The sequence below is a fragment of the Dermacentor andersoni genome, chromosome 7 (genome assembly GCF_023375885.2).
Source record: "Dermacentor andersoni chromosome 7, qqDerAnde1_hic_scaffold, whole genome shotgun sequence".
Lineage (NCBI taxonomy): Eukaryota > Metazoa > Arthropoda > Arachnida > Ixodida > Ixodidae > Dermacentor > Dermacentor andersoni.
This window is the reverse complement of record NC_092820.1, coordinates 159,697,775-159,721,438: the sequence shown is the minus strand read 5'-3', so window position 1 is coordinate 159,721,438 and position 23,664 is coordinate 159,697,775. Positions and strand designations below refer to the sequence as shown.

At 47.7% G+C, this 23,664-nt stretch overlaps 1 protein-coding gene across 1 annotated transcript in view; it reads left to right on the top strand.

Annotated features, from left to right (window-relative positions):
- Positions 1–23,664, top strand: part of LOC126533546 (B-cell lymphoma/leukemia 11A-like) — a 557,606-nt gene that overhangs the window by 306,114 nt on the left and 227,828 nt on the right. The window contains exon 3 of the mRNA XM_072289374.1: positions 22,767–22,844. Within this exon, the coding sequence (XP_072145475.1) occupies positions 22,767–22,844 (78 nt within the window). The remainder of the gene's footprint in view (positions 1–22,766; positions 22,845–23,664) is intronic.

The window sequence follows — 23,664 nt, the reverse complement described above, 5'->3', positions numbered from 1 at the left end:
CGGGACCTTCAGTGGCGATTTTCTACGCGAAAAAAATAAATTTTAAAAAGTCATGAGCCATTCCACTCTGTGAAGGTGGTTGACCTGCGAAGCTGTTTATCACACGACACGGAGGTGGCACATAATTTTGAGCAAAGGTACGAACTCATTTATTGTGTTGATGGGAGGTCATCGTGACGAACAGTACGCACACTCATTTATTGTCTTGATCGGTGGTCATTATTTCACTCACAAGTGCAATCACATTATTTGGTAATGTCAAATCGATGCATATATGCAGCTGGGGGGTCGGTTGGGCCGGATCGGTGTCTTTTCGGTACCGCTCTCTTTTCGGTACCGACACATCCAGATTGAAATCACTGACAACGACAACAGGGGTATACTGTCATCGCAGCTAATTCACGCAAAGCGAGTTAGCCATGAACCTTACGGAACCTTATTCCCTTCACCTTATGAATCATTGAATTTTTTGCTTGCTTACGGGGGTATGAGCTATTGCCCAAGGGGGTATGAGCCATTGCTCACGGGGGTATGAGTTACTTATGATGACAGTTTTCGACATGCTGTTATGTATGTTGCATGTGTGATTAGAAACAGTTTAAGCACTGTTCGCTTCACTTTGCTGAGTACTTGTAGCCTCTGCCTAACGGGGCTATGAGCCATCTTATTTGTGTGCAATTACGGGAGCATAAATGCTTACGAGGGTATGAGCCATTGATGATGATAGTTTTTGTTCACGGAGGACAAAAATGCACGGAACTCTAGCCATGTACAGCTTCGCTGTGAAAAGAACCCATATATTGGCACACAGGGAACTACAATAGACACTTAGACGAATAATTTATCACCATTCCTCGGCTTGATATTTTCCTTTGCTGGCCCTTTAAGGTAAGGAGCAGATCCGGTTAGCTATAAAATTGTGATGTGTATTTTTTTTCAATTGCTGTGTTGTGCACTCGCGATGCATATTGTTATGTTAAAGCTGCACATTTCCCCATTTTCATGACTTGCATCGTATTGACTGAAGGTTCTTGCCTCGTCGTGGAATCTCTCGCTAACTCAACGTTAAAACATGAAGCACTCTTACAAGTTTCTAAAGAGAGGACCAGAAAGAGAGTAACACTATTTAATGGATGTTCGATATGTTTGTCTAGTCATACCCTTGCACTCAGTGACGAGGGTGACATATGAAACGATACATTCTTACATACTAAACATGCACACAACATACACAAGCACGAGCGATAAGAAGCAACCAAGTTGTCTGATCAATCAATCAATCAATCAATCAATCAATCAATCAATCAATCAATCAATCAATCAATCAATCAATCAATCAGTTCTTTATTTTTCTTTCTACCCTCAGGCGAAAAGTGGTTGCAAATCACCCTAAAGTGCCTGAAGGCCCCCGTACAGGGCAGTGGTTTTGCAGGCCAGATGCCCGTTTCTCTCAGGAAGGCAGTGGCTCAACAACTTGAGCTAATTACGCCTTTGTTTTTGGTGGCAAGTGACCGCCCCGTGTTTGGTAGCGAATTGCTAGATAGCTCAAATGACTCGCTTCACCTGTCTCCGTTCTTCATCGAGAACTTAACGTTGTGGAGAAGCAGGCGACATGACTGTATACTTCTTGCCAGCCTTTTGAAACCCGTAATTGATTGATTGATTCCCTTAACGAGAGATAATTACGGCAGTGTAGCCTCAAATACGGGCGAATGAGGTGAAAGAACACGCACGCACATTTCGCACCCGACGCTCCACTGCTGCCGAAGGTGCAAACTCCCACATGGAAAGGAACGTGTTTTTTTTTTCTTTTTTTTTTGCACGAGCACCACCTTTCAAGGTGATCCGGTTTTATAAATAAATAAATAAATAAATAAATAAATAAATAAATAAATAAATAAATAAATAAATAATCTGAGCCAATCGGGAGACTAGCAGGTCGAAGTCCTCGATTTTTGGTGGAAGCTTTGTTCTACCCAGAGCACGAGAAAGTTAACTTTTTCCGAAGCCGGCGGCGGTCAGAAGAATACTGAACAGGCGAGTCCGGTTGACGTGTCCTTTTTCCAGGAAAACTCGAGGAAACGCGAGATAGGTCGCGCGTTCCGGAAATAGGAGCCAGCTTTGACGGTGTTCTCGCTTCGCATGTCGCCATAATCGGCGAGGAATCGCTGTCAACTTTCAAGCTTGTCGTGTTAACGCGAGGTCAACCGTCTCTAGTGTCTTTCTTTCTTTCTTTCTTTCTTTCTTTCTTTATTTCTTTCTTTCCTTCTTTCTTTCTTTCTTTCTTCCTTTCTTTCTTTTCTTCTTTCTTTCTTTCTTTCTTTCTTTTTCTCTTCCTTTCTTTCTTCCTTTCTTTCTTTCTTTCTTTTTCTGTACGAAGCTTTATCGCCCCGATTTTTTTTCCTTCCTGCCATTTTCTTTTTACTTTCTTGACAGCTCTTTGTTGCTGCCGTTTACCATGATTCGGATAGCCAGCCCATGGGTGCCCTAGTATCCCGAGATCTCATCGCCTAATACGTGACAGTTCTTTATTAACGCGCAACTGGAAACACAACACTGGGGCGCGTTTAGATTCCATAGCATGCCTTTATTTATCCCCCCCCCCTTCTTATATGCTGCGCTCAATAGGCGGAATGGTGCTTATAACAATGCCGATAAGTTATTCTTCAAGGCTTGCGTTAAATCTAACAAGTTCGATGCGTTTCTAGTTCGCATTGTTTTGAAGTTATTGTACCCTGCACGTGTGCGAGCGGGGTGCTCATCTCCTTAGCTGTATTTCTGATTTTTCGGTTTCAGTCTTCGCGTAATGTTAGAATCTCTCTCTCTCTCTTTGTGTGTGTGTGGAAGGGGGTAGTAATTTCTAACCGTTGCCATTTTGAGCACCCGTCAATTTTGCCTTGAGTTACGCGAACGCATTCATCAGCCTGCCGGAAATGAAGTAGCGGAAGTCACGCGTGAGAAACGGATTAGCGATTTTGCATACTGATGATTTTCAACCAAACATATCGGGTTACAAATGCAACGATTCTCTATAATTAATCACTTGCGCACAGACGTATTTCCTTACCACGTTTAGAAAGCTCCGATCGTTTTTGGAAATGTTTGCTAGGCGCAATAAATGGAGCCACAAGAACGTCTGAAGCCTCAAGCACGAATATTTGACAGTTCCAAGCACTAACCATCATCCCTGTGGTGCAGACGAATCACTCGCAGCGGGCAGGGTTTGCTCTAGTAATCTTGGTGGGAACTCTGCGGTTTGAACTAACCGAACAGCCTCGCGGGCAGACGACAGGCAACCGCGCGACCCTCGGCGGTTGCTTTAGTTGCCCTTTCGTTTCATAGATGGCGCACGGACCGCGGGTCGCGACAGTCGTGTCGGTGTCACCAGTTCGCGCCGCGAAAGCCGCCCTCCTCCTCTTCGTGGGGCGACTTCTTTGTGGAGGCAGCTTTCGGGAATCCATCGGCCAGGAGTGGAGGTTACGTGGAATAATAATAGCTTACTCTTTCTTCATCACACTGGGTTCAACTTCTCCCGAGCGCTCCTGTTGCTGAAGCTGTCGCCACGAATTTTGAGAGAGTTTTCCGCGTCCACCTTGAGTGGCTAAAGTCAGAGTTTCATACGTTTCATACGCTTACCGGATGGAACTGTGGCGGTAGTGTCAACGGGAATTGCAAGCAGGGGGCTTCAGCCCAACGTGGGAAGGATGGCATTTTCTTTTGCTGTGTAAAGGAAAATGCGAAATAATGTTCAAAGTAGTACGTGGATTTCTCTAAACTACGCCCTTCAGTCTTTAACCGGCTTCGTAACTTCGCTGACTGATAATTTTCAGGAATGTCCTGCCTTGCAAATAATTAAGTAAACATTATGAAAATTGTTCGACGTCGGGATTCGAACACAAGGCCTACAGCACAGTAGGACGATGCTGAAACCATTACGCCAGGGACGCACAGACAAGCGGAACCACTGCAATTATCAGCAATTTATGCGTGCTTGCACAGCCTTATTGCCTTCTGCACATGAAAGAGAAAAAAAAAACAATTCCTTGAAATTTAGGGCGATGAAGGGTGATGAACCGTAATTAGCGTAGCCGCAAGATCGTCTGGCGCCCCAAGGACGAAGATCACACAATCCGTGTACTGGCATGGTTCCCATGGCGGCTGAACGATCGTAGCGCCAGAGTTCTCTGTAGTGATTCTTGTAGGAAACTCTGTGGCTAAAGTAATGTCGAATAGACTCGTCAGACTGGACAAAGCGCTCTTTTAATACACACAAAATACGTCTGCGTTCAGGAGGGCATCGTTTCATGTGTACCGAGTTGCTGAAAGTTAAATACCGAGCGTTCGCCTGGCATTGCTTGTTTCTTGGCATAGGGCTTATAGCTGCTTTTTTCATCAATCGTGCATTATTTGCAACCACGCATTTTTTGCCCCCTTGAACTCTCACCTGGTAGCACTTGAAACATTACGCATGTTCCATTGTCATGTGCATTCTGTGTAACTTCCGTGTATTCTGCGCGCGAAGAGTACCGCTTTGCCATGATTACGTAATGACTTCTTTGAAACCACTGATTGCAAAGACTTGTTGCAAATCACTTCGAAATTACTTCGTAATCGCTTGTTGTTTTAAGCTAAAATATATCCCTTTGGTGAAGTCTGGAGCATCGATAATACCTGCCCTAAACGCTCAGGATTTATCCTGACAACAGTGACACAAAGAAAGATCTGTACGGAGAAAATAGCAAGCAAAGCCGCTTGGCACCAGGAAAATGAGCTAACCTAATTGGCTGACGCACCTATGCAAGTTGTGTTTGAGTTGGACAGCGTACACGTAGCTTTTTATTCTTAGGCCGTCACCGACTAACGAATTTTCATGCGAAAATTACTATGCAGAGAACACTGGTGGCGCTAGTTGTCTATGGAAACTGCAAGTATACAGCTGTCTAGTTAACGTGCGAGCAATTGATCGTGCTCGGATTAATCTAAACTTCGTCCTTATGGCTTCGAACGGCTATCTGAAAAGGAAGACGGCATTTATTCTCTGGTGCTGATCACGAAGGCAGTGCAATGTCGCTGAAGTTCTGTGTATAGCGTTAGCTGCTATACGAAGAGAGAGGGCAGGGGAATGTGGGCCGATCCCGAACTCTGTACAGTCTAGCCCAGCCTCTCGAAGCGCTATGGCTGCCGCGGGAGAATAATGTGAGAGACGGGCCCGTGACACACGTGCCAAACGTGTCAAAGAGCTTGTGGACTTTGGTGCGCGAAAAGTACACTGTAAAAAAGCTTTACACCCTTTGGGTTGCATTTTGTCCCCCAAAAATAATCGTCATGTGTCTTGCCTGCATTTCCTTTCTTTAACGCTGCAAGCCCGGTATTTCCTAGTCACGAATGGCTTGCGCATTATCAGCTTGACACAGCATTCTCGACAAGAAAATAGCGAGAGCCGAGTTTTCAAGAGAGGAAACGCAAGCAAGGCAGATGACGATTATTGTTTGGGGACAAGATAAGCCCCAAAGGGTGTAAACTTTTTTTAGAGTGTATGCGTAAACGATCGTGGCGTAATGATGATAGACCGGCTCGAGAGTACTTCTTGGAATCGACATTTTGAATCGTTAAGAGGACAAAAGGTTCGAGAAATACACCCGAATAGCTCCAGCGTGTCTGAAACCTTGTACAGACGAAAAAAAAAAGCAAAATCTGCAAGCGCTCAAGCTCGGCTAGTGCTTCTCTTTATCACTGTATTTGCATTTGTGTATTTGTTTAAACGGGTTAACATAGGCCATAAAGAAAGAAAAGAAATGCAAAAAAAAAAAATGCACGTCCATTCCACTCAGCGAAAGTCGATGTACAGCGAAGCTGGTGCGGGCGTTAGACAAGTACCGACGCCCCAACCGACGTTAAACGACCCTACACACAGGCGCCACCACCGCAACCGACGTTACGTAACACGCACAGGCACGTGTGCTGAAGTGCAGCAAACAGCCTCATTCTTCTAGGCCGTGGGCCAAGCGTCTTATTGTACGATGTTTAACAGTGAATTGCGTCAGAAAATGCCTAAAGTATTATTTACGCATAAGCTGCAGACACGATAGCTTCGGATTGTTATTCGAATGCACGAGAAAACATAAATCGGTTATGCGGAAACTGAAAGACGGAGTCCTTTTCCCAGCTGCCGTTTGAGGTCTGCCTGAGCGGCCGCGGCCCCTCGCCGGCGGTACCGTTAGCGCAGCATACATCCTGATTCTTGTAGGCCCTCCGTGTAGCGCAAGTGAGTTATTGATCTAATTGAATTTCTCAAAGTAAAATACGTCAGAAAATTCGTAAAGTACGACTTGCGCACAACCTGCAGACACGGTAGTATCATATTGTAATTCGAACATATATACGAGAAAACATAATTCTGTTACGCGGAAACTGAAAGGCAGAGCCCTGTCCATGGAGGGCTGGCGTTTTTTAGGTGAGCACGCTACGAAAAAATCCCGACCGACTAGAGGCTAACGGCTTCGCTGTAAAAGCGATCGCGGCCTAATCGTTTGAGCATTGGGCTACTATTCTGGGAAAGAGGGGTCCGATATCATCGTCGGTCACTCATTTCTTCCTATTCAATAGGTCCGGTACGAGGCGAGACGGGAACCTATCTATACCTGCCGCAAAGCAACTGGAATGAGGCGAAGAATACTTCACATTAAAAACAGCTTTCTCGCAATATTTCCGGTTTCTTTTTATTTTTTGGATCAATGGCATCTCTAGCAGATCCCTCTAGTAATTAATATTTGTAGGAAATCGTATGGAAGGCAGAGCTTGTGCTGCATTCTTCGGTTGTCGTCCGGAACAGCACCGTCTAACACCATTATTTGCGTGGACAAGGAGAAAGGTTTGGGTGAGGAGGGCAGTTGGGTGAGGGTACGCCGAGCGCGTCGCAGGCGCGGAGGAGAAAACGATGCGACGCACGAAGGAGAGAAGACGCCATGGACGACTAGGACGACGCCTACTTTTATACTCTGTCGCAGCAGGAGCAGCATCCGCGGTTGTCATGGAAACGGCGGCGTGTCTCCTTTCGATGATGAACGCGCGGGTCGCGCGGCGGGCGAAGAACAAAGAAGTAGAACTGGAAGAAGCAATGCGGGGAAGGTGGAAGTGCAGGAGGTGAGCGAGGAACCGAAGGGTTGGTCTTGGGCCCCGGCTCGCGGGGTTCGGCGTTGCGACGCGTTGTTCCTCTGCTGCAGCCCGTGCTTGATGCTGGCCCCACTTAGTATGCGTGTGTTTGTCGTTTTCGTTTCGTTTCTTCTTTTTTTTCTCTTCCTTCTATTTTCGCCCACCTCTTTGCTTACTCTACGCCCTTCGATTCTGCTCGGCTTGGAGAAGGGATTAGGAACCGCCATACTCTGGGACGCAGGGGTAGAGTAGGGAGGAAGTGAAAAAAGAACTAAGTAAACAAAACAGACATGCAGATCAGCCCTGCTGCATTGATGTTTCTTGCCCCTCACCCCTTTAAGAAATAAAAAAATAAAAGGACAGGAGGAAAGAAATATCCCTGATGCCTCCGGCGGTTGGCGCGGCATGGTTGGTTTCTGAACGGGCGTTCGTTTTGCAAGCGTGGCATTGGTTCTTCAGGAAGGCAGTCGTTTTGTTGTTATCATATAGAAGCTTGGGTGAAAAAAAAAAAAAAATAACGCTTGCGCATGACTCCGTACAATTTCTCAGATTTTTTTTTTTTTTTTAGTAACAAGGGGCTTTGCTTACACTTTGTATGATACTCAGCAATCAGATAAATGAGCCTTGGTTTCCTGAAGCTCTCTCTTTCTTCAATATTTTGTTAATGAAATGTTTCGTCGTGGCAGGTTGTAAACTGTAAAATAACTTGCATCATTAAAAGTGGATAAGTGTTTAACTTCGTTTACAGTGTAGAGCGATGCGTTAGTTTATGCATAACCAATGTTCACGTCTACATTGATAACACCAAGAGGCTAAAACGAGTGATTTACAATCGGGAAGATGATGCGACGTACGCTGCCTTGCTTTATCACGTCTTTTCTTTTTTTTTTTCGATTTACTTCGTTCGGTTCGTTCGGTGTCTCCTGAAGTTTCACGGAGTGGAGGTTTGTACGTTGATGTTGAGCAAAGAAGACACAGCGTCTTGATATGAAATTGGTAACTGTCTGACAGCGAGCTCTTAGGATATGTTTGCGGCAAGCCTTCCTATGCTTTGTTATTTCTGCCATAATTTAGGTGTTTTTCAAGCACGTCATGGCTAGTCTCAATATCTAGGCAGCTAGATTGAAATACTCTCACTTCAGTATGCACGTCAGTAGTTCTAAATTCAAGCCAACTAGTCGCACCTGCTTAGAGGAAATCGTAAGACTAACGCCACTTTCGAAATATCTGCCCTTAGAACACATTGCGAAATACACCGTAATCTCAGTTAAAGGTCTCCCAAAAGCATCATTTTTGGAAGCCCAGAACGACATCAAATTCGATGCGAATGCATATTTTAGCAAACCTTGGGGATGAATGTCTCGAGCGTGCTGTTACTTACGATTTCTGCCACGGAGACGTGGATTCACCACTACGGCTTCGATTTCGTCATTACAACATGTACCCTAAAGTTAGTAAATAAGAGCTTAATCAGCACATTTAGTTAGTTAGCAAAATTATCGTTGAAATGTTTCTTGCTGCTAATATATGTCTAGCCACGTAGCTTATCAGCAAAAACAGCGGAGGCCTGGTACGACACCTTACTATGATTATTATTTTTTCAGAGAGTTCGGCATAAAAAGAAACACCTGATAAACCATACATGTGCTTTCTATGATTGCTTGAGCTGCTTGCTTAGGTCAGTGGTTCATTACCTGCCAGCAACTGCTTTACCCAGCGAAGCTTTTTAAAAGCAGCTTTCTTTTCAAGGAGGCCATCAACATTTGTTTGTGTTGGGAAAGTAATTTATTAATTAATAGTTTGGTTCCAAGCGAATGCGCAAAACTCCAGAGGAAAAGCTGCAAACAGTGCAGCCAGAGGGAGAAATCCGGGACCCCAGAGGACATTTGGCTGCATAAAACCTGGTCGTGCATGAATAAATTGAGTAATGAATTAATGAAATACTGAATTAAGTAATTAACAAACGAAGGAACGAATGAATCAAGGGATTCCACCAGTTTCTTTCTGTTACCTGCCAGTGTCCTCTGACACGAATGATCAAATGAACACAAACGATATGTTGGCTCCTTTACAAAAACAGCTGTGTGGTGAAATAGCTTTATTCGCTCATTTATTCGTTCGTTGATTGTTTCATTCACGAAAAACACCCATCCCCGCAAAAAAAAAAAAAAAAAAAGGACGAAAGAGAGAAATCGTACACAGCCGATTTTTTTGCCTAGGGTACTCCTCCTGCGCCTGCCGACCACGAAGGAAGTGCTGCCCCCTTCGCCTCTCCCCCTTCCACTTTCCCTCTCTCCCGATCGTCGCTGCCTCGTTATTACGCGTCTCTTCCCGTCGCCGCGCGGCTTTTTTTTTTCTTTCTTTTTTTTTTTGGGGGGGGGGGGGGGGGGTATGGTGCGTGCGCGTTCGCTTGCCTGCCTGCTCCTCTTCGCCGGCGGCGTTTTTCTTCGCCTAACGAAGGCGCACCGGAGTGCCGACCCAAAGACGCGCCGGCGGAAATTGGAGGCGAACATCCTGGGAGCCCCTCGCACCCTCCTCTCCCTCTGCGCCGCAACGTCCTCGCCCCTTTCACAGCCCCGGTGTTCTCCGTGAAAACTTGCTTCGAAGCCGGGTGGTTTAAGCTTACGCGACGGGCGAATCCGCCATACAGTGCACACAATCCAGGCGCGCGGCAGCTTTTAATAAAGGTGTACGGCTTCTCGTTCTGAAGGTAGCCTGTTCTCTCTGTGCGTCGAATGCTGGGACGGACACTTCTAAGTATTCGTTTTTCCCCCGTGCGATCTCCGATTACAATGTGGTTACCGTTATCCCTTTTATCCAGCGTTCAAACTATTCAACGTGTGGACACTTGATGGACGTGTTTAGTTTGAGAATTGAGCCTTCTGTTGCCATAGCGTTGCCGTTACCAATACCGCTTTTGTCCAAATGCTCATGTGCAGTCGGTGGCAAGCGCTAAGGATAACCGAACAAAACCGTAATTTTACACTTTAGCTTTCTAAAGTATTTTTTTCGGTGATATTGCTGCATGTGTTGGCTTTCCCAGCGTGCGTGCGTGCGTGCGTGCGCGCGCGCGTGTGTGTGTGTGTGTGTGTGTGTGTGTGTGTGTGTGTGTGTGTGTGTGTGTGTGTGTGTGTGTGTGTGTGTGTGTGTGTGTGTGTGTGTGTGCGTGACTATTCGCAGGCGCGCGCGTGACTATTCGCACACACGCGTGAATTTAATTGTTACGTGGCTACAGGAGGGTGACGTACAATACATAGCTTCCGGGTGACATAGAAAATGTGTGCGATCTTACACGACATAGCGCACGTAACCCGGAAATTAAATATGCAAGGGTCGAGACACATGACACCTATACCGACTCAGATAACGTTTCTCCGGTTCCGAGATCGGGGCTGGTGCGGCGCCTTACGTATAATGACTAAGCTATCGGCCAATATCGGTCGGTAATATACGACGCGTGAGTGTACTCGCGTAACGGCTCTCTGTAGCTGTAGACTCAATGCTGTGGATGGCTACGGGGACGCGGATGCTTTGAGCGACGCCAAACTGACAAACAAACAATCAAGACAAACGACCAACTTCAAAAACCATTCTCCAAGACTATGCGGCGATAATATAACGATTGGAGAGAGAGAAAATGTGAGAACAACGCTGGGTAATAGCCACCGCATGATCGCCACGAAATGGAACAAGCATTGCCGATCACCCGCCCTGCCGCAGCTCTAAGTCGCGCGCGTTCAATTCATTTGGTAGATATTCGATTACTCTGCGGCGTGCCCTGAGCAGGCACTGTTCCGTATAATCAGCGACGCCCGGTAACGTTGAAGGAGCAGTGTGTTTAGAGGGCCGTAAATCCGATTCCGTAGAGCGATTAACCGCTGGGCGTGCATTCAGAACGCGTCGTCCAGTGGCGATTATGCGTACGCGACGGGTCTTTCTTGCGACTTCTCGCGCGTGCGCCGATCCTTTAGCGCTTGAAATCACCGTTATCGTCGCCTTCTTCTCGCTCTTATCTCGCTCTCATCGCGTGCGCATATGGGTCGACGCATCGCCAGTGGTCATCGCAGGTCGGCCCAGCCGGCCCAGCCCCGTGCAGGTGACCCGTGAGATAATGGATTCTGACGCGATTCGGCGCCCCGGCCGTTCCTTGCTGAACGCATGCTAAAAAGCCGTCGGCGGCTCCCTTTCTTTTTGCGAAGTAAAACCAGCGCGCGCGCCGGGCGGTGAGCCGCAGTGGTCTCGACTTCGTCCCATGTTGCGTGCACTGCTGTCCGAGTCGCAGAGCGACGTATAGCTCCACCGTTTTGCAGCGTTGTAACTGTTAGGACTTGCCCAACCCTTTTCGTGCGTCGACGCTATGCGTAGGTGTGCTGGGCGTGTGAAACGGCAATCAGAGAATAGCTTATAGTAGGGCATCCTGCAGTCGGAATCCCGAATTTTCGCTTCGATACATAATTATCGGCGATTATAACATACTAGTGTACCTCGTGCATACACTTCACTCGAAGGGGCAGCACCTTCTTTGTGTGGTTTACTTCAGCCTGTCGCCCGTTATTTTGTATTTGCACGTCACGTTTTGCCGGCCCCACGCTGGAGGTTAGCTAAGCGCTTGTACGGCTGCGGTGATAATTTTCCCGCGTAGCTCCAGCAACACAGCCTGCATTGAAGGCGGCCGATTGACCGGGTGTCGGAGATGCATCATCGCTGAGAGCAGCCAGAAAACAGACTTCATAGTGTACCTCCGACGAAAGCTGTGAGAACTCGCTTACGTATTCAGCTTCGCTGTCTTTCATGTATCAGTTGCCTAAATTAACATGCACTTGAAATGCCTTTCTTTCGCGTTTAGAACAGTAATTACACGCGGTCAATAAGTGTGGCCACGATTTCGATTTCGCGGATCCAGTTTCCACTCTGTGGCTTTCGGCGGAAAATATCTGCGTTGTCCAACCGTGTATACCCAGTATATCGCAACTTCAGCGTTCTATCGGCCTGCCTGTCGCAGGTTCTCATATCGATCTTTTTACCAGGATGCTTTTGTTTTTGTTTTTGTTTTTGTTGTTGTTGTTGTTGTTGTTGTTGTTGTTGTTGTTACGTGTGACCTAGCCTCAATATGCCGAAAGAGTTCATGCGTGGTTCACATAAGTTTGAACTTTTGCTCTTCATTTTCGTGTTTGATCTTGCCCTTGGGAGTGTCCATTGCAACCTCACTATTACTTCTTTATACTTTCTTACCTCCATCAGCGTTCTTACTTCGTACATATTATGTGCTATTCTACAAAATTTTCATCACTCGTAACGCTTAAGAACGCGTACAAGTGAAACGTAGCAGAAGTCATTCAAGTATTCAAGTACTTCTCAGTTCGTGCTTCCAGCCTCTAAACCCAATTTATAAACCTTACCTACCACCTAGGCTTCTTTTGAAGCCTGGTAGGTAAGGTAGGTTGAAGAAGTCGAGGGCGCTTTTCGTTTCTGAGTAGTATTGCTTCCTATAACTGGACACTTCGGGATAGCCGGCTGTCTATAGCTCGTAGCCAAAGTTTTCTCAGCTCGCAATTAGAGCGATAAACAACCCTAATGACCCGCTCGCCATGGTGCACGCAACTATCGTTCCGTAAGCGACAGCGCTCGTTCGCGTACGTACGAAAGTCGTGCGCCATGCGCACCGACAGTTTCGTATATCGAAGACTCTCCACCTTCCGCCGTAATTGATACCCACCGCAAAAAGAATGATAATAAATAAAAAGAAAATGTGGGCCAGCAAGATGGTTTGGAAAGCAGTGGCCACTGCTGCGATAGCCGCGTAAGGAATAGAGGGGGGGGGGGGGGGGAGGGACGTTCTATGCCCACTATTACGTCACGTTGGGGTTCTGACGGCGTTCGATCATGCTCGTGCGGCCGTTCAGACTCGTTGAACTTTTTTCTGTATTTGTGGGCGCGCTCACAACCACCGCCGCTTCGTCGCGATGGCTCGCGAGCGTGTGCGACCCACGAACACGATTCTCGGAGCCCTTGTTTTAAGGGACCGATTCGCGATTTCCGTTGGAGCTGCTCGACGGTAAAGCCTGCCTGCTCCCTTCGCTGTTCAATCAAGAGGATGGAAAACTGGGCGAGTCGGTGTTGATTTGTCGCAAATAAGCAACGTCACAGTGAAAACGAAGGAAGACGTGAACACAAGTGCCGACATTCAACTGGAAAACTTATTCAATGAACGAGTCAATATACACTTGGGACTGCGCAAGTGCCTTGCGGTTTACTGCCTTGTTCACTGCGTTGCTCGCGCACGCGCAGTCCAAGTGTATATTGATTGAATAAATTTTCCACTCGAAAGTCGGCGCTTGTGTTGTGTCCGCGTCTTCCTACGTCTTCGTTGGTATGTATGCACATACCAACGGTATGTGTGTTACGTGGATATATATGCACGTAACACACAAGGCGACTCTGCGCGGAGGTGAGAAGGCGCTGCGACACTTTCTCGCGCTCTGAGCCCGTGCAACGCAGGCCAGTATAATCTTATTCGCGTACGCCGTTTTGTTACTCGCTCGTCTTTCTTTTTTTTTCTTTCTTTCGCGGGCATACGTGTGCGTGGTCGCAAGTGCGAGTTCCTGTCGGGCGACGTCAAGACACGTCGCCCCCCGGTGGTGCCGCCCTCTGGCATCACTTCCGGCAAGAGGCGAGGACAGCCGAGGCGCGCGTGCATGTGAGGGCAAAAGTTTCTCGGAGGTGTCGACCCCGTTTCTCTGAATGAGAATGGCGACGACTGGAGCTTTTGTGTCTGGACTGCTGCCGCGTAAACGGAGCATAGATTCGCCCTGTAAGGTGTGTACGCCCGTCGCTTTCTCTCCTTCCTTGGTCTTTCTTTCTTTCTTTCTTTCTTTCTTTTCTTTCTTTGCGTTGACAGTACTGGGACGTGCATGTAGAACTGTAGCTCCAGCCACCTGGTCAGACATACCGTAACTTGAAATATATGTCAGGAGCATACGCGTACGAACACGCATTCAATAGCGTATCTGAATGGGGTAAGAAGGGGGCAGGTGGGGGGGCGGGGGGGTCACGGAAATGCGGTGTACTATCCTACACTAAATACATGACAGTTGCGTTAATAGTAGTCTTTCTCAAGTTATCATCGCCAACTGCAATGCCCTCCCCCCCCCCCCCCCCCCCCCTCCGCTATCTCTGTTTATCTTTGCAACGCGGTTGCAATGAAAAGAAGAAAGAAAAAGAAGCGGCGAGGAAAGAAAACAATAACAAAGGAGCATAGCTATACGTATGGACGGAAAGAAATTGGTTAAAAGCCAGGCAACGACCGCCAAAAAACAGCCCGCAATATTCTCGTTATTAACAACGAATTCATATTTCAACTGGTCTCTCGCGGCAACGAGCACTATACACCGACACGGCGTGTCGGTGGGAACGCGCCGGGCATCATACCGCCAGTGCTGTCGTCTTTACCTAACAAAAGACGCCGCGCCTCTTCAAAGGTGACCGTGGCGGAGGCAGCGCATAGAGCAACGATAACGGCCACAATGAACGCCCGACAGGTATGTATGTATCTTTAAGCAGCGGAGGCGTGGGCAGTTGCGGAGACAACAAATGGCTAGAAGATGATCTTGTTAAAAGGTGCCGTTTAGAACATCGTTCCAACAATGCCCGGGCCACTCTAAGCAGGGCCGGACAATCGGAGCCTGAGGAAGGGGTCAGCGATTGTCCGGGACACCGCCGCGGAGCGAGACTCTAAAATCGCCTTTCCTTACCGTACGTACCACACGCTTCTCGCCGCACCTTTTTCTTTTCTTGTTTTTTTTTTCTTCTTCTCTTTCAATCCTCTCCCCAGGCCTTCATCGTTTTCTCGGCGTTTTTCCCGTCTTTCAAAGCCTGTTTGAACGGCCATTATGAGCCGTTTGGTGGCTCGTTGTCACCTTGCCTTTGGACGGCTTCGCCGCCCGACAGAACATCCGTCCAGCTACAAAAAGGTCTTACCCCTTCCGATTGCCGCGGCGCGCCCTTTCCCCAATTGCCGTTTTCCTCGCTCTCCCTCTTTCTCCTTCGGACCCCTCGGACCTTGCGGTCGCGTCCTCCGAAAGGTCTCTATCCCCGCATCTCACGTGGGTCGCGAAAGGGGTTGTCGGGAAGAAAGGTTTCGGAAAGGGTTTTCCACTACTCGAAAGCACCTCCTACACGCGGTTATGGGCAATCCTCGCGCGGTGGCTTTCCGATATGAGAGATTTATTGCGGCCTTTTTGGCGCCGGAGTGGCCATTATGAAACGACGCCGTTTTTCCTCTACGCGGGAGCATTTCTGCGGCTAGTTCCCGTGGCAGGTTTTCGACGCGTCCCGCCTTTCTTTTCAATATTTATTTCTTATTCTCTTTCTTTCTTCTCCACATCCCACTTTCCTTTAGTTTCCCCATCGCCTTGCACCTTTCGGGACATCCTTTCCAAAACCGATCCGTGGTTATCTCGGGCTTCAGAGTGCCGGGGTGCCTCTTCCGCGACGGGAGGTCACCACCGGTGGTTAGTGGCGGTGACCCTCTCGTATACAGTGGCTACGGGCCTGCCGGTCAGCCAGCCGGCCGTGAGGCGAGATTTATTAGCGTCGCCACCTGATACGACAATTGCGGGCACCCTTCGCGTTCCGACGTGCGCGGTGAAGAACGCAGCGTGATTCCTGCTTGTGCTCAAAGGGGGCGCTGCGCACCACAAGCAACGTCGCAGAGGTCTTTGAGGGGAACTGGCCAGGACGAGAAAGGACGCCGCAAAACGGGTAGCGAGCTATTGCTTGTTAAGTGCAGGCAGCGCTTCACCCGTAGGTTCTGTTTGCTCTTGTGGGAAGAACGGAGGTATAACGTTCGTAGAAATACCGCGAAGCGCGTAAAAGAAGTATGATAAAAAGAAGAAAAAGTAGCTAACTCAAAAAGCGTTTGTGTTCGCAGTGGCTCTCGGTTGGTTTCGGCGAGTGTCGTATGGCGCTTGTGCAGAAAGAACGGTCGGAAATGAAATACTCGGCGAACGGGCAAACCTCCGACTCGGCTGGGGTTCTCTCGCGGTGAGAACGGAAGTGTCGATGGGTTGGTTTGTGTTGTAGGCTGCCATCCTTACGTGTACTGCATGCATTTTTCTTTCTCGCAAAGATGGCGATGTGCCAGGTGCGCGGTATAGCAGAGCTGGCAACGTTGCTGCTGTAGACGGACTCCTTATAGGCAGCGGGCTCAATGTGACACTTTATCGCGGTACAAACCGGCAGGGACGCATGGCTTGAAGCGTGTCATTCTTTTGCCATTTGGGTCCGTCTTACAGCATAACATACATACATACATACATACATACATACATACATACATACATACATGCAGTCATCCGCAAAAGTTTGCGGGGCAAGGGCTTCACGACAAACGCGGATTTCTGGTCTGTAAAGGCGCAACACTTCTCATTTAATGAATCACAGTGTAGCTCGCAAGAATTGCTCCGGATCAAAGCGTTTAATTAGAAGCTACGTGCACAGGCTTCGCGGAAACGTGGCTCTTTCGCAAATCCCGCGTCTCGTAAAATTTTGCGGGTGACTGTACGTACATAGCTACATACTTCTTCGCTTATAGTCCTAGCCAGCCACGACACTATATCCGCGCTAGCACCATTTTTGTAATACCCTAGCTCCGTAATTATATATCAGTGATACACATTCTCCATCACATGTTGGACTGTGTGCGGACAAGTTTGTGCCATTTCAGATCTTGCTGTGATGCGTGCGTGCATCAGTTTTCCCGAGTCACCCATGGCAGTCTGTAAACAACGCTCGCGGAAGCCATTCTTCGGCCCGTGAGCTCTCGCCGTGTGTAACTTACCTCGCTGCGTCGCGTGGCCACACGTGGCAGTAATTTTCGCTCGACGCCTTTGGCTAAACAAGTCGCGTGTCGTTGACATGGTCGTTGTCTTGCGGAGGCGTCGATTCAGGAAACACCTCCGTCCGTTTCCCTGTCTCCAGTTCACGCTTTCTCCAGCTTTTTTTTCTTTTAACTTTTCACCTGCCTCTCCCCGAAGAGCCGTAGGTGACTCGCCGATTTGCCGCGCGTCTTTGAAGTGCCGCGTGGTGATTCGCTTTAAGTGGTCGACGCGGGTAGAGTGGACGCGGCGTTGACGCGAGTGCTTGGACGTTTTTCGTCGCCAGAGGGCGACCCACCCACAAGCTAGGTAAATCCCCTAAACTTTAAAGCTAGGCTTTGCTGTATACCTCAGAGGTCACTGACACGCTTGGCAGTCGGGAGAAAGCGCTGCGCGTGGGATGTCCCTGTTCCGTTGTACAGCAACCACGCGCTGTTTTTGTTAATCTGTTAGCATTAGGAATGCCAAAGTGGAAAAAAGCGTGTGTGCGTGTGTGTTTATGTATGTATGTATGTATGTATGTATGTATGTATGTATGTATGTATGTATGTATGTATGTATGTATGTATGTATGTATGTATGTATGTATGTATGTATGTGTACATCCATATGTAGTGCAGCTGACGGTGGTCTGTTCCGTACCACCGCTAGTTGTACTTCGCTCCTCGAAGAGGCAGGACGTGTGTCAAGTGAACTCCTGAACAACACTTTGCAATGTGGGCAACGCGGCTTGAATCATGGATCCGGAACCTTAAAGAGGGGCGTGGTAATGCTAACGCATTTTTTTTTTTTTTGCATTTACTGCTAAACAGCCACGATTTTGTTTATTTTTTTTTCTTGTAAAATTCCTCCCGGCTTCTTTACTTTCCCCATATTTCCTCGCTTCCTTTGTGGTCCATGTATACTTGCGAGCTGGTTGCTTGTAGAAGTTCTGATAGAGATCAGTCTACAGAAAGACCGTGACAATAAGCCGTGCTGTCTATAGCATGTCTGTATTCATATTTCATGAAAAACACCCATACAAAATTTCTTTTTATCATAATCGCCATCATCATAGTCAACATCACAATTTTATGTCCTAAAGGGACGACAGCCTCTCCCGGCGATCTTCACTCGCCCTGGTCTTGCATCAGCTCACTTCATTTCATACAAATTTCTTCATTTCCTAGCGCCATCTAACTCACTGCGATGCGCGACTCCGTTTCTCTTTGCTTGGCAACCACTGTGTTACTCACAGAGCCGACCAGCTATGCGCTCAATGGATTACATGACCCGCCGAACTACGTTTGCACCTCTTAATTTCGACCATATAGAATATTAGCTACTGCCGTTTGCTGTCTAATCAACACCTCTGTTTTCCTCTCGATTAAATGGTACGGTCTGTATCATTTTCCGTTCCGTTCTTCGTTATCTTCCATTGTTTCATCCCGTAGGCCCATATGTCCGGCCTCGTTGGTCTACAAACTTCCCGTACAGACTGTCTGAATATATCTTCGGAGGGAAAGGAGGACCCGATACGACTAAAACGGCTTTCAGCACTTTCGTTTAAACCGAACCATGGATGATGTGAAAACGCATTCGAACTATTGCTTCTTCGAATAACGCGAACTTCACGGTGAAAAAAAGCGTCGGCTCGCATCGCCTTTTCATCGAACTGGTCGCCGCAATCAGCCGCTTTACCGATATGTTTTCTTGTTTCTTCCTTCCTATCACATTGAATTTATTCCCGGTTGACCCCCTGCTCCGCTCGGTTAAACGGCTCTACACGGAGATCTCGGCGAACAAAGGTCTCTCGCTTTTACGATTGCCATCATTACAGTTTCCTTTACGTTTATGTTTCGCACTTCGTGCGCTCAATCCGGTTTCGGGTGGGGCGCGCTCGGGGCAAAGTTGAATCGGCAGCTGGTGGCGATTCGAAAATTAATGCGCCCCCCCCCCTCCCCCCAATCCCCGGCCGCCCTGCGCCCACCCTCTACCGACCTCTGCTCCGCCTTTACCGATTTCCCTGCTGTATCTGTAGCGGAACCGCCGCTGCTTTTCTTCCCCCTTAAATAAAGCCGCCTTGGTTCGAAGGCGCGTGATCTCTCCGTATGTATACACAGCGCTATTCACGATCAGTCTTCCCGTCGCCGAGCCTCGAAGTGCGTTCCCACAAAAGGAGGCTTGAGAAACCAGCGCCCAGCCGGATAAGGTGAAGGTGACTCGAGGAGATGGGGGCTAGCTTACTGGCTGTGGTGACTCAGTAGGTCCGAGGTGTCGTGGCTGGGCACCAGGTCACGGTTCGATTCCTGGCCGTGGAAGGCAGCATTCTCATGGGGACGGATTGAAAAAGAAAATACAGTCGTGTACTTAGGTGTACGTTTAAAAACTCATGGTGTGTCAAAATTAGTCCGTGTATAGTGTACCACTACGGCGTCTCTCGTAAACCATGGAAAAAAGGCAAGAAGTACAGAGACGTCAGAGCGCGCGGCAGGTTTTAATAGAGATTTTTGGGAACGCAAGAACTGTAGGGGCGACGGTACTGCGCATGCTCAGTACCGTCGCCCCTATAGTTCTTGCGTACGCAAACCGCTTGCGTCCCCTAACCTAAAGCGCACCAAAGCGACAGACGGCACGGACGAGGAGCCGTTTCAAATGAAGTTTTATTCATTCGTACGTTCTCTAATGTTCCCACTCGATCTGCAGGGCGATCGGTATACCACAGGGCAGCCGAACAAGTAATCATCGATTAAAACTACTACAAACCAAACATCATCGGCCGATACCCACTGTGCGTTACAGGGGTCACGTGTTGGGCCGCTACTGCGAGGGGAAAAAAAGCGAAGGGAATGGCTCCAGGGAGAGTCCGCTCGCCGAGGCTGGCTGAGTGACATAATGATCCCTGATTGGTTTATTACCTTCCTCGATGGCTCAAACCCGCTCTGAAATGTTTAAGTGTCACAACCAGCAGTTTCCTTTTTCTTCTTTGTATTTTTTTTTAAGGGTGGAGACCGCGGGAATTACCTGGTTCGAAGATTGCACTGTGTTAACTTAGTAGTATAATATATAATTCGAAAATGCGCAGAAGGCTATGGAGGACACTGTAATTGGGGGATCCGGTTCATCTTTGACCAGCTGGGTTCTTGCACGCAAAATGTGACTTATGGCGGAATAATGCGAGAACTACCAGAAACAAAGTATAGCACGTCAGCAACATCGTCGTCGTTTTTCGAAATAATTAGGTTATATTATATTATATTATATTATATTATATTATATTATATTATATTATATTATATTATGTGACGTTTGTTTGTTTTACAAGGAAGCATGCGAATAATCAGGTTTCATTACTAGCTGGAGAGCAGCGGTACCTGTACACGGAATAAATAAAAGGGAAAACATGCTTATATAAAAGCAAGTCAAAACAATAATGGGCATTGTCAACGCTGACTGAATATGCTTCCCGACTGCTGCTTTCAAATCTTTGGCTAAGCTTGTGGAAGGGGGACGCAGTCGCTCATCTACCGCCTCTCTGTAATCTATGGCTTGGCAATGAACGATAAAAAAGAATACATTTTATTTAAGTAGGGATGTCTCTGCGGTCTATGCTGGGCTTCGTCAATATGAGTAGAGGCGGAAAAGAGGGATAATAAAATCAGTAATTTATGGCTGTTTACGTTGATTGTATGTCGTCGTGCAGGTCCTACGCTTTGTTAGAGAAAGTACTTTGATGCAAGCAAAGACATCTATCGGCCGCTTTATATGTATTCGCAAAAGAGGCTCATAAAGCGGCGCATAATAATAGAAATGAGAACAATGCGCACGATATTCGAGTCGATGCGGGCTTCTCCGTCGTGATCATTGCCTTTTCTTTGTTGACGAAATATAGTAGTAGTAGTAAATAAGTAAAAAAAAAGGGGGGAGGGGCGAGAACAGCTTTGTTGACGAAATATAGTAGTAGTAGTAGTAAATAAGTAAAAAAAAAAGGGGGGGGGGAAGGGTGCCAGAATAGGAATGCGAAATTTTGCCGCAATCGAATCCCGACCCCACGGGGACTTCCTGCAACTCGAAAGCTCGCAGCCTGTGATGCCGCGCCTGGCTTTTCCGAAACGGTGGGCAGACGCCTCCGACGAAGCCATCACACGGGAGGCGACCATGAACCGATTCCGTGCCCCCCCACCCCGCTCCTACCGATCCCCCCTCCCCTCGTCTATATCATCCCACCCCGGCTGAATCTGGGTCACTGCCCGCAGCTGTTGCGTCGTTGTGTGCGTCGCGGTATGCTCGGCAGCGGTGCGGAGTGATGTCTATACCGTTATACGGCTATGTATACGCGAAGCGTACAGCACACACACACACACACACACACACACATAAATAAAGCAAACTGTGTGTCCGCAGTTCACCAGAAGTCAGCGGCGGGCGCTAGGCGCGAGCGCGTTTGAAATCTGGACCGTGACGGCCACGGCGGAGATGCGCCTTTGCGCGCCGTATACGCTACTCGCTGCAGCGGCTCGTTGGTGAAATGGCACTTTGCCGCCGCGCATACGCAACGGTCCTTGTGTGCACGAGGACAGATGGAAATGTGTGTGTGTGTTTGACCCCTCTCGGGGAGCGGGGTCAAACTGGAGTGAATACGTGAAAATCGGCGATTTACTTGAGAACGCCGTGGGTGGCAGTTTTCTTCTTGTTCCTTTTTTTTTTTTTTGGTGGAGAAAAGCGTTGATTGTCTCTCTTAAGAAAGCAACCGGGCACTCATTCCCAGGAAGTGCGAATATAAAGGACTCATGAGAAATGAGGAAACATATAGGACTACCGAACGAGGCTTTCATCAAGGAAAGCTTTTCTTTCTTTTCCCCCCCACGAATAACTGTAACCTTCTTCCTCCAAGTAAAAGGAAATTGAGCCTCCAATAAGTACGTCACGAGGCCTGACTAACTTACTTACAGTGACCCTCTAAGAGTCAGACGTAGTCGACGCAATTGAGAGCAATAAATGTGCGTATTAGCGCCCCTATAACCTGCACAGCGGCTCGTGAGGAGCGTCGCAGTGGAGGTCTCCGAATTAATTTTTAATGGTTGGGAGTTCTTTGGCGTGCACCCAAAGCACGATACACGACCTCCTTACACAACCACACGACGCGAACATTGCTGCGCGATCGCACGTTACGCGAGAAAAATTTTTTGCATTCTGATCCCACCAGAATGAGACCGCCGTGGGCAGGATACGAACCCGCGACCTCATGCTCGGGACCCCGACGCCGTGGACACTAAGTCACCGTGGCTATTCTGAGGCATATAGGTGTTGTTGTAGTTGTTGTTGTTGTTATTGTTGTTGTTGTTGTTTATTTGTATAGACGTAGAAGCATGTGAAGGTCGGCTACGTTGGAGCTCGCTATCACAAAGTCCTGAAATTTGTTACTCAACGAAAAGAAATAGAAGAAAGAAGAAAATGTCCAAAATCTCGATACACGTTGTTCTTCTTCATCATCATCTGCTTCTCCTTCTTATTTTTCTTTATTTTTTCTTTATTATTGTTCGTTTTCTTTCGTTTTTTCTTTCTGCAAAGAGATCGTATGGCTGTCGAGTCCCATTGCCTTCAACGGCCGAACTTGCGTATACGTACCACTGGCTCAGGTTCGTCTGCTCAAGCGCGCTGCAAACGTTCAAAGTACACGCGCATAGTTCTCGTGTTTACATGACTCGGTTTTAAGGTCAAATTGACTAACCGCTTCCACTGCCTTTTCTCTTATTTCAGATAAAAAGAATGACACGTTCGTGCGGCTGTTCGAGGACGGCGAGACCAAGCCTCTGACAGTGAAAGAGGACACGAAATGTGAGTTGCACGACCTCTGTTTATTTTTTTGTTTTTTTTAGGCGCACAGTATATGCTTCTATTACAGGTAAATTATATTTTGTTACAAGACGGTAGCCGGCTTCCTCCTCATCTTTCCTTAGCTGCTATAATCAGTCAACCCTTTGTTCCCCACCACGAAATGAATGAAAACTGCATGTTTTAGCCCTAGTTTGCCTTAACTATACAGCAAGGCTTGTAGAGGGGTAACTGGTTTTCCATGTCCGAGCGAGTTTATTTTCAGGTAGCAGATACAAACATGGATTGAAGACGGAATCAAACGCCATGACGAAGTGCATGAAGGAAGAGAAAGTTTGATGTTTAATACAGCGTGGACATCTCCAGTGTATGTCGCCGTTGCAGGACCACGACACGATAAGGAAATGCGTCAAAGGGGAACACATTTTAACGACCATTAATGTGTTGAAATGTCATGTGTAGCCCATCGTTGAGATGATCTTTCCACATAGATTGCATAAATATCCCAAGATGGTAGAAAATGCGCATGGTGTGCTGTAACAAGACCTCTGCCGTCGGCCGACAAAGCATTCAGTCCATGGAGGCAAGGTTTGTCTGTATATATGACGTATAACGTGACGTCGGCTTCTCGCTCGTCCGTGCCGAAATGAAGAGATACGGATGAATGCTCTGGAATACGAGCGTTGGAATGGAGACAGTCGCGTCTCCGTTGATCTGAATCGCAAATATTCCAGGGCGTTAGACGATTATAATTTGTATGATTACACGCCAAAAAAAGAACAGAAAGTAGTTGATGACCGAACGTAGACAAATAGAAGCAGTT